This window comes from Notamacropus eugenii, chromosome 2 (genome assembly GCF_028372415.1).
Source record: "Notamacropus eugenii isolate mMacEug1 chromosome 2, mMacEug1.pri_v2, whole genome shotgun sequence".
Classification (NCBI taxonomy): Eukaryota; Metazoa; Chordata; class Mammalia; order Diprotodontia; family Macropodidae; genus Notamacropus; species Notamacropus eugenii.
In genome coordinates this window covers 431551666-431563080 of record NC_092873.1, presented here as the reverse complement: position 1 = coordinate 431563080, position 11415 = coordinate 431551666, and the positions used below count along the sequence as shown (strand labels likewise).

The 11415-nt window shown below is 43.6% G+C and overlaps 1 protein-coding gene and 1 pseudogene across 7 annotated transcripts in view; one reads left to right on the top strand and one right to left on the bottom strand.

Annotated features, from left to right (window-relative positions):
- The first annotated feature begins 134 nt into the window (after positions 1–134).
- The window catches only part of LOC140529363 (complement decay-accelerating factor-like), a 45086-nt gene continuing 33805 nt past the window's right edge, over positions 135–11415 (top strand). For 5 of the 7 annotated variants that reach the window (XM_072647971.1, XM_072647968.1, XM_072647969.1 and 2 more), the window contains exons 1-2: positions 135–435; positions 2565–2753. In XM_072647971.1, the coding sequence (XP_072504072.1) occupies positions 354–435; positions 2565–2753 (271 nt within the window). In that variant the 5' untranslated portion in view covers positions 135–353. Of the gene's footprint in view, positions 436–713; positions 1032–2564; positions 2754–4500; positions 10159–11415 lie in introns of those variants that run through there. The other 2 variants (XM_072647972.1, XM_072647973.1) reach the window with 2 other exon arrangements.
- LOC140529364 (ras suppressor protein 1 pseudogene) lies at positions 3554–4519 on the bottom strand (annotated as a pseudogene).

Genomic DNA, 11415 nt, shown 5'->3' with positions numbered 1-11415 from the left:
ACGGGGCCGCGCGGATCTCCAGCCCACTCCAGGCGTGGAGGAGCCTCGCACGAGGGGCTAGCGGAAGCCGGGTCACCTGCCGCTTCCGGTCCTCTTTCTACCCTTCTCCTCCAGGGCCCCGAAGGCGGAGCGGAGGTATTGCTAGGGCGGGCCCGCCTCCCGCAGCAAGAGCTCCCTCCCCCGCCCCCTCAGGAGGGCCCGCCCGAGGTAATCGCCGCCTTCTCCCCAGAGGGTCCCACCCAGAGCCTGCGCCCGGCCCCGTTCAGCCGTGACCAGGGTCGCCTAGGCGTCGGTGCGGCTCCGCGAGCGCGGTCCGAGGAGCCGGACTCAGCCGCGAGAAGCACGCCGCAGCCATGGGGGCGTGTCCCCGCGGCGGGCCCTGGCTCCCCTCCGTGGGGCTGGCGCTGGCGCTGCTCGGACTGCCGCGAGCCAGCGGTGAGGAGGGGGCGCGGGGGGCGGGGCCTGCGGGGGAGGGACGGACTCAGCTGGGACCCCCCTCCCCGGGCCGCGCGGTCTGCGCTCCGGCTCCGGAGTCCTCGTCCTTCCTCCGGCAAACTGAGGCCGAGCCCGGCGGGGGGAAGGTCGCGTCGGGAGACCGGCCTTGGGGGGCGGGGGCTTTGACCTGGGCTCGAGGGGAGGCCACTTGGAGACACGGCCGGCGCCCCAACTTGGGTTATCGATTGATCGATTTGACCGCTGGAAGAAGCCTCAGAGTAGCTGAAATGGTTCACCACGTGACTAGGGTAACAAATAGGAAAGTTACTCCTCTCCACCTAGGTGTGCGCGCCCACGCTTCCCTCACGCACGCACCCACGCAGGGCGGTGGCGCTGTTAGCACCGCGGAGAGCGCCTGGGGGCCTGTCCGGCCGGACGGCCGCGTTAAGGGGCTGCTCGCTCCGTTTCCCCAGAGCTTTTGAGCGGACCGTCTGTGGACCCTTTGCCCCAGCCACGTTATCCTGCGTGACTCCCACGTTGGCCTGCAAACGAAGGGAGAATTCGGTTAAGCTGCTTTTTCCCACGTTGTAGCTTGTGTAAGTTACAGCCGTGGCGAGGGCCACGGAGTCCCAAGGCAGGCAGTCCCAGGTGGCAGCCACCCCGTGCGTGGCCTTCCGTGAGCCAGGGCCCTGCCCTGCGCTCCGCCCGTGTGTGGTGAGAACGCCCACTGTGGCGGAGCGCTGGGAAGCCCAGCCAGACCAGAACAAGCGAGGGATGGCAGCATGAGGGTCTGCAGCCTCCCCGACCTCAGCTGGTGCGGGTGCTTGGTGACAGCGCCCACCTCCTGTCCAGCGTCCTCCCCGGCTTTGTGTGCCAGGGAATCCCCATTTGCAGAGGGCCTGCCCTGCGCCCGTGAGTGGTGAGAACGCCCACTGTGGCAGAGCGCTGGGAAGCCCAGCCAGACCAGAACAAGCGAGGGATGGCAGCATGAGGGTCTGCAGCCTCCCCGACCTCAGCTGGTGCGGGTGCTTGGTGACAGCGCCCACCTCCTGTCCAGCGTCCTCCCCGGCTTTGTGTGCCAGGGAATCCCCATATGCAGAGGGCCTGCCCTGCGCCCGTGAGTGGTGAGAACGCCCACTGTGGCAGAGCGCTGGGAAGCCCAGCCAGACCAGAACAAGCGAGGGATGGCAGCATGAGGGTCTGCAGCCTCCCCGACCTCAGCTGGTGCGGGTGCTTGGTGACAGCGCCCACCTCCTGTCCAGCGTCCTCCCCGGCTTTGTGTGCCAGGGAATCCCCATTTGCAGAGGGCCTGCCCTGCGCCCGTGAGTGGTGAGAACGCCCACTGTGGCAGAGCGCTGGGAAGCCCAGCCAGACCAGAACAAGCGAGGGATGGCAGCATGAGGGTCTGCAGCCTCCCCGACCTCAGCTGGTGCGGGTGCTTGGTGACAGCGCCCACCTCCTGTCCAGCGTCCTCCCCGGCTTTGTGTGCCAGGGAATCCCCATTTGCAGAGGGCCTGCCCTGCGCCCGTGAGTGGTGAGAACGCCCACTGTGGCAGAGCGCTGGGAAGCCCAGCCAGACCAGAACAAGCGAGGGATGGCAGCATGAGGGTCTGCAGCCTCCCCGACCTCAGCTGGTGCGGGTGCTTGGTGACAGCGCCCACCTCCTGTCCAGCGTCCTCCCCGGCTTTGTGTGCCAGGGAATCCCCATTTGCAGAGGGCCTGCCCTGCGCCCGTGAGTGGTGAGAACGCCCACTGTGGCAGAGCGCTGGGAAGCCCAGCCAGACCAGAACAAGCGAGGGATGGCAGCATGAGGGTCTGCAGCCTCCCCGACCTCAGCTGGTGCGGGTGCTTGGTGACAGCGCCCACCTCCTGTCCAGCGTCCTCCCCGGCTTTGTGTGCCAGGGAATCCCCATTTGCAGAGGGCCTGCCCTGCGCTACCTTCCCCAACAGTTACCCCGCTGCTCCTTCATCCTCATTTTCTAGAACCTGAGGAGGACAAGTGACCTGCTCAGGGTCCTACGGCTAGTAAGTGTCCCAGGCGAGATTTGAACACAGTAGCCTTAGAATGAGTAAGTCTTCCTTCTTACTGGAGTTGTGTCTGGTTTGTAATGTTTAATCTTTTTTTTCAGGTGATTGTGGTACTCTGCCAACAATTTCTCACGCTCATCCAGAAGGAAGCTATGATGCTGATCAAACCTTTAGCGATGGAACCACCATAACTTACAAATGTGATGCTGGTTATGTGAAACTGCCCGGAAAATCAGACTCAGTTACTTGCCAGGGTGTAGAATGGACAGAAATTCCACAGTTTTGTAATCGTAAGTTATGAATTTAGGTTTGTATTTATTTAAGGTAAATAATTTGCTTGTTAAAAATTAAGTACTTAACCAACTGGAGAGAGGCAGTATGGCTTGGTAGATAGGACACTGAGCTTGAAGTGAGGGTCCAAATTCTGCTTCAGAGGGTTACTGATCATGTGGCCTTCGAGAGTTGGATAAACTTTCTGTGCCACATTTTCCTCATCTGTAAAAGGAAGGGATTAGGCTCAGTGGAAGGTCCTTCCAGCTCTAAATCTATAATGCTGTGAGTTTTAACACTTTACACATCCCTAACAGATTATTCCTTTTTCCTTCTGTCTCCTGTGCTTTGTCAATTATCAATATTTGTCATATTTTTTTCCGTTCTATAGGACCAGTTTGAAAGCTGTATTGTTTAACTTGGATTTCTTTGATTTGTAGTCAGGTTGAATATTATTTCAGGTTGTTAACTGACAGCATGCTCTCACTTTTATAAACCTTTGACTGTACAAATTGAACTGTGTTGCCCTTTATTATTTGTACTGTTTCCTTGTTTTAGATGTTAAGCTGTCATACGATTTTTGATGCAGTATTCCTAATCTTTTGTTTTTGTGCCTTGCAGATACGTACTTACTTGCAGTAAGCACTTAATATTCCAATGAATTATTGGTTATATATTGTTTAATTTTTCATGCAGTTAAAGCAACTTGTTTTGTTCCTGGTGTCGTATTTATTTATAATATTTATATTCCCCCTTCACAACTGAGAAAGAATGTTCCTCTTTTCATTTTTTTTATGAATAAAAGATTTTTAATCATTTATAAGTAAAATGAACATAATATCTTGGTGATACAAGGACATAGATGAAAGCACAAGGGGGTATATATGTGTGACTTAATAGAATAAAAGCCATTATACACATGTTAATGCACACAGAAATAGAAGATTGAGCAATGTTAAGCTGTAGTAAACGGTTAGATGGCTTTAATTTTTTTTGATAATATGGAACGTCACGATTCTTACTGAAGGATTTAAAAGCATGTATCTGCCATAGAGATACTTGTATGTTTCAGAATGGATGTTCAAAGACATGGGACACTCCGAGTTGGAACTGGTCAGCAGTTGGGGTAACACAAGGATTATTCTCTGCTTTGAAGACCTGCTTCTGACCAGTTAAATCCAAGTTTCTGCGTTCAGGGGGCAGGACAGTCAGGCAGTTCCCCTGGATATGTAGTGCCTTCAGCTGTGTAAGTTCCCCAATTTCTTTTGGCAGTGAAATCAGGTCATTATCCCTAAGGCTGAGTATCTGCAACTTTGTGAGCTTCCCAACATCTGGCGACAGGATTTCAAAATTGTTGTCACTGATATAAAGTGCCTGTAGGGTGGTAAGGTAGAAGAAGTTTCCGGGGAGAGAATTTTCATTCAAGTTGTTATAAGTCAAGTCAAGGACCTCCAGGACAGGTAATGAGCCAAATCCTCTGGGCAAAGTATTCAGCCTCTTCCTACCAAGGTTCAGGTATTTGAGTTTCTGGAGGCTGCTGATCTGTATGGGCAGCTCTTCAATTTGGTTATTGAAAAAGTTCAACACTTCTAGATTCTTCAGTTCTGCCATGTTTGGAGGCACAGTTGTTAGTTTGTTGTGACTGAGAACCAGTTGTGTAATGTGGGACAAAGTAAACAGGCCATGGACATCCAGCATGTTGGAGATGCTGCGGTCACACATGTCCGCCTCGGGCTGGTTCTTCTCCCGGCTTTCCTCCACCAGCTTCTTCAAAGACTTGGACATGGTTGTGTACAGCCGCGGTGTCGGGGGTCCCACATTGTTAAGCTGGGAGCCCACAGGAGTAAACACGCCCTCTCTTTTCATTTTTAATGATAACTCTTGCATGTTTGCATCTGTGATACAGATGCAATTTTTTATGGTATGAGTTGAGACTCAAGTTTTGTTTTGGTCATATTGCAGTCTGGTTTTCAAAAAAAATATTTGTTAAATCATCCTTAAGCTAGTTTTTATTTTCCACAAATTCTATCAAACATAACATATATTTGAATATGTGTCAGTTCTGTTTCTGTGATCTTTATCCCAGTCCATTGGTCTTTTTTTCCCCCAAGAATGAAATAATTTTGATGATCAACTCCACTCAATTAAAGATTTTATAGGAAGACATAAACAATAATTGAACAGAAGTAAGAGGGTATTTATAGATATGTAACAATATGGAGGGAGTATTCGCATTCAGTAAGATGTTTTCTGGCTTATGCCCCAGTTATTTAAAGTCACTTAGTAAGCAGCCTCCATGAGCTGTAATATAGCAAAGAACCTAAAAGTGAGCAAACATTGGCCTCTTAAGAGGTGAAAATAGATGTCTTGAAGTCTCTACAGTAGTGGTTCATGTTTTTTAGGATTGACCCTTTCCTCATAGGCTGTTCTGTTTTATACTATACAAGTTTGTTAGTGTTCTGATTTCAAAGCCCATGCTAGTTTAGAAGGGTCGAATTACAGAACCAAAAAATCTGAATTAGAAGAGAACTTACAGGCCATATAACCCAAATCATCCTTGAAGAAGAATTTCTTTTACAATGTAATTTGTAAGTAGTAAGTAATCCAGCCTTTGTTAAAAGGCCTGCATTGGGATGGTAGTAGAGTGACTCAGTATATCCTGAGATACCCAATTTCACTTTTGGTAGTTCTGATTATTAGGAAGATTTTCCATAAACCTAAATCTGCCTTTATAACTTCTATCCAGTTGTCCCTAGTTTTATCTTTTGAAACAAAGGAGAACAAGTCTAAGCTCTTTAAAAACTTGAAGACAGCGATCATGTTTCCGAGTGTAAATCTTCACATTGTCAAACTAAAAATTGTTGGTTCTTTCCACTTGTTCTGATGTGGCATAATTTCAGTGTCCTTCACAGTCCTGACTACCCTTCCTCCCTGTATGTTTTCTCTTAGTTTTCATTGTGTTTCCTTCCACCTCAAAGTTTACATTCCAAAAATCCTTGCTACAAGGTGGTACCCTGAACTGTACAAATTTATTCAGGTGTGGTCTGGCAGTGACTTTCTATCTATGTATTTGTGTGTGGTGTGTGTGTGTGTGTGTGTGTGTGTGTGTGTACAATCTCTCCATCTACCCAAATACTGAGAAAAGATTCAAGAGTTAAAAATATTTTCTTTCCATGTAGTAATGTAAACAGTTCAGCTTTAGAGAGTCTTTTATGATTTTTCTTTCCTGTTTACCTTTTCATGCTTCTTTTGATTCTTGTTTTGGGAAGTCAAATTTTTCTATACAGATCTGGTCTTTTCCTCAACGTGAATGACTGAAAGTCGTCTATATCATTGAATGACCATTTTTTCCCTTGAAGTATTATACTCAGATTTGCTGGGTTGGTAATGACTTTCTAATGCAGTCCTGGGCTCTGTCATACTTCTTTGGCTGCCATTATACTGTTGATTTATTGAACTGCCGGTCTGCTAAAACCTCCAATCTTTTTCAAAGAAACTTACTCTAAGTTTGCTTTTCCAGTTATGTACTTGAGAAGTGTGTTTTTTGAAAGCAAGTGTGGGAATTGAAATTTAATGGGGATAAATGTAGTCCTAATAGATTTAGCCCAACAGTTTAGTCATTTGAGATCTTTTTGTATCCTGACTTCGTTCACTTTGTTAGCTGTCCCTCTCCTAAATTTCATGTGATTTGCACCTTTAATAAGCATTTTGTTGATTAAAACGTTAAGCTTCAGTGATCCCTGGGATGTTTTACTGGCAGCTTCCTTCCAGGTTGACATCAAGCTGTTGATGACCACTCTTTGGGTCTGGTAGTAAGGCGGTACACAGAATCTGTTGTTGTAGTCTTTGTCGAATGTATTTTTTTTTAATCAAATTAGTGAATGGGTAGCCACATCATTGTTTAGACAACTCTCTCCTTTTCCCACAACTGAATGCTTTCTCTGTCTTTAGAATCTCCTCTTGAGCTTCTTATTCTTTCTGGGATAATTTTTTCTATAGAGTTTTTAGGCCGTAGAATGCCCCCTTTCTTTTCTCTGAAGGAGAAATCTGTTCTCCAAAATCTTGGGTGTATGCCAGACTTTCTGGCTTTGCTGGCTTTCTCCATCATGAATTCTAAAGATGAGTAGTTTCACGATGTTCCTCTTTACTTCAGTTTCTCTCTTGTTAGAATCAGGTAAAAAATAACTGTTCCCTTTAGTGGTTTCTATATTGCTTTTTAAAATTAATTTTAAAAATTAAGTAATTAATTTTTAGTATTCAACATTCACTTCCATAAGATTTTGAGTTCTAAATATTCTTCCCCTCTCTTTCCTCCTTCCTCCCCAAGAAAGCATATGGTCTAATATAGGCTGTCCATATACATTCATATTAAACATATTTTTACATTGGACATGTTGTAAAGAAGAATTAGAAACAATGGGAGGAACCACGAGAAAGAAGAAATAAAACCAAAAGAAAACAAATAGTATGTTTCCTTCTGCATTCAGACTGCACAGTTCTTTCTCTAGATGTGGATGGCATTTTCCACCATGAGTCTTGGAGTTGTCTTAGATCCCGGCATTAAGTTAGTCATCACACAGTGAGGCTGTTACTGTGTGCAATGTCCTCCTGGTTCTGCTCACTTCACTCAGCATCAGTTCATATAAATCTTCCTAGGTTTTTCTAAAGTCCACCTGCTCATCATTTCTTATAGCACAATAGTACTCCATTACATGCATGTCCCACGGCTTGTTCAGCCATTTCCCAATTGATGGGCATCCCCTCAATTGCCAGTTCTTGGCCACCATAAAAAGAGCTGCTATAAATATTTTTGCAGATGTGGGTCCTTTTCCCGTTTTTATGATCTCTTTGGAATACAGCCCTGGAAGTGGTATTTTGCTGGGTCAAAGAGAATGTACGATTTTATAGCCCTTTGGGTATTGTTCCAAATTGCTCTCCAGAATAGTTGGATCAGTTCACAACTCCACCAACAATGCATTAGTGTTCCAATCCAACATTTATCATTTTCCTGTTTTGTCATGTTAGCCAATCTGATAGTTGTGATGTACTACCTCAGAGTTGTTTTGATTTGCATTTCTCTAATCAATAGTGATTTAGAGCATTTTTTCATATGACTATAGATAGCTTTAATTTCTTCATCTGTAAACTACCTGTTCATATCCTTTGACCATTTATCAATTGGGGAATGATTTGTATTCTTAAAAATTTGACTCAGTTCTCTATATGTTTTAGAAATGAGGCCTTTGTCAGAGACACTGACTGTAAAAATAGTTTCCCAGCTTTCTGCTTCCCTTCTAATCTTGGTTGCGTTGACTTTGTGCAAAAACTTTCAATTTAATGTAATCAAAATCATCCATGTTGCATTTCCTAATGTTCTCTATCTCTTGTTTTGTTATAAATTCTTCCCTTCTCCATAAATCTGACTAGTAAACTATTCTTTGCTCTCCTAGTTTGCTTATAGTATCTTGCTTTCTTAAGTTGCCTTATATCTAACTTGTGTACCTATTTTGACTTTATCTTGGTATACAGTGTAATATTCAGCATATTCTTTTAAGGAGACAAAGAAATTTGTAATACTGTTTAGATTTTTATCCAAAATACTTTTAAAAAAAAAATTTTAGGAGGTGTTTTAGAGGGTGAATTTCATCTACTCAGGAGACTTATTCATATGGAATAGCCCATTTCCTGGAAGTACCAAATAAATGGAAATGATGTTAGTCTATGCCTAGTTTCTGCCATGCTGTTTTCTAGTTTTCCTAGCAGTTTTTGTTAAATGGTGAGTTCTTATCCTAGAAGGTGGAATCTTTGGGTTTATCAAACAGTAGATTACTGTAGTCATTGAGTACTGTGTCTTGTGTACCTAACCCATTCCACTGATCTACCACTCTCTTTCTTAGCTAGTACCAAGTTGTTTTGATGATTGCTGCTTTATAATACAATTTAAGATCTGGTATGGCTAAGGCCACCTTCACTTACATTTCTTTTCATCAATTCCCTTGATATTCTGGACCTTTTGTTCTTCCAGATGAATATTATTATTTTTTGTAACTCTATAAAATAATTTTTTGGTAGTTTGATTGATGTGGCACTGAATGAGTAAATTAATTTAGGTAGAATTTTCATTTTTATCATATTAACTTGGCCTACCCCTGAGCAACTGATACTTTTCCAAGTATTCAGATCTGACTTAATTTGTGTGGAAAGTGTTTTGTAATTATGTTCATATAGTTCCTGAGTTTGTTTTGGCAGGTAGACTCCCAAATATTTTATAATGTCTACAGTAACTTGAAATGGAATATTTGTTTCTATCTTTTACCGTTGGGCTTTGTTAGTAATTTGTAGAAATGCCAATGATATATGTGGGTTTATTTAATATCTTGCAATTTTGCTAAATTTGTTTTATTATTTCAAGTAGTTTTTTTACTCGATTCTTTAGGATTCTCTAAGTCTATCATCCTATCTGCAAAGAGTGAGAGCTTTGTTTCTTCTTTGCCTATTTTAATTCTTTCAATTTATTTTTCTTCTCTTATTGCTAAAGCTAACATTTCTAGGACAAGTTTGAGAAGAGTGGTGATAATGGACATCTTTGTTTCACCCCCTCGCTCATTGGAAAGGCTTCTGGCTTATCCCCATTACATAGAATGCTTGCTAATGTTTTTCTCTGTATTACTCTTGAGGACTGAAATTGTCATCAAGGCAGTTTTGATGAAGGAGAATGGCTTTTAAAGGCGGTAGTAGCAGTTGGTACCTTGTAAATGAGGTAGGATATGGATTACAAAACTGATGCAAGACCCCAAAAAAGTAAGTCTATGGATTTTTAGCATCAGAACAAAGAATTTCACACACATCTCAGTTACCTTGAGCAGGAGTGGGTATGGATGTGTGTAGAGTGGGTCCTTAACCAATTGATATCCCTCTAAGGCTAGTTAATGTAATACCCAAAGGGGCTCATAACATGTTTTAAATGAAACACAAAGATTTGTTTATGCCTTATTGCACCTTTACAAAATCTGCAGTGTCACTGATGGTATTGGAAAGACTCATCTTTGGTGTCTTGTAGCAGATTGCCTCACCCAGTGGAATACTCTTTTTCATGTAGGGAGTGGAGGGAGATGGAGAAAGCCAAGTCAGAAAATAGATTGAAGTATTACCAGAGCACATAGCAAGGGGTTGAGGTGGATTATGTTTCTCAGCCCCACTGTCCATAGCATCTTGTCCACTATAGGAAATAGTGAATCTATTCACAGAACCGAGAAATCAGTGGAAATGGCTAAAGGAGTATAACCCCTAGCAGCAGAGAAAAGAGCCAACTGTGGATTCAAGGACTTAGCCCGGGCATTGAAGAGAGGTGCACACTAAGAGAACCCATGTGAGCAACCTGCTCAGCAGAAATGCTGCTCTCAAATGTTGCAACCTGAGGACATAGTAAGAAGAAAAGGACACTGAGGCCCTGCAATATTGAAGGCATTAGTTACTTTCCTGTACCACCAGTATACTCATAGTTTGTCTTCACTCTTAACTGATGCTTTTTGTATCTGAGGGAGAATGTACTCCAAGTTTATGGTGTGTGGGGAGGTAGAGCTATTGTATTCTTACTATCTTGTGTAAGTAAATGTCTTTTCCTGGGGGTCACTGTACCTATCTATAGGTCGACTATTTAAAGATAAGTACGCTGGTTAGAGCTCATGAGCTATAATTTAGGATTATGAACCTGTAAAGTTCCTTTGAACCCTGGAGGCAATGGTTTTTCCCCTTGGGGACCCAACCTACAATCTTCAGATGCTGGATTTAGAAGAAAGTGCTATCAGAGAGGACTCCATATGGTGTTATAATACTTAATGATAGTCATCGTTATCATTGATGGGGATACCAGATGACCAAAAAAAAAAAAAAAGATTGAATTTTATTAAGCATATTCTTTTAAGGACAAGGAAATTTGTAATGTAGTTTAGATTTTTACCCAAAATACTTTTTAAAAAATTAAACAATTTTGGTGTTTTAGAGGGTGAACTTCATCTCCGCGGGAGGCTTATTCATGTGAAATAGCCCATTTCCTGGAAGTACCAAATAAATGGAAATGCTGCTGTATGTTAAATGTGTTTTAATACATTATCAGTTAAAGTGTGATTATTTTCAATTCAGTAAGTATGTCTTGAGCAACTAGTAGTTTAGTTCATGCTTACATTTCTTGAGTATCCCACTGTAGAGAATGTAGAAGACAAGTCCTCTGCCTCCAGTAGGTTAGTCTTAATGAGAAGACCTCCCTGGTGCTTACAAACTAATCAATCCAATAGTCACCTGGACCTCCAGAGGAGCTCTGCTTTCTCCCCCAGTTAATCCACTCAGCTCTGATCTTCTGATCTGGATCTCAGCTATCCTGATGACTTGATGAATGACTAAAAGCTCTCTTAGCCCCTTTATATCTGCCTGGCTCCAGATCACTGTTTGACCTCCCATCTAGCCATGCACAAGGAATCTAGGGCCTATTCAACTCAAGCATATCATCTGCTCTGCCACTGTGAGGGTACTCTAACTTCCTCATGAACCTCCTCCTTGTTATCTTGTCCTAGGAAAAGTAGTCAGATCAGTGATACCTTTACTACTAGAATGAATGGAACAATAATTTGCCCTTATAGAATTACCCTCAATTCCTATGATTTCCTTCTGCAGATCAAAACTCCG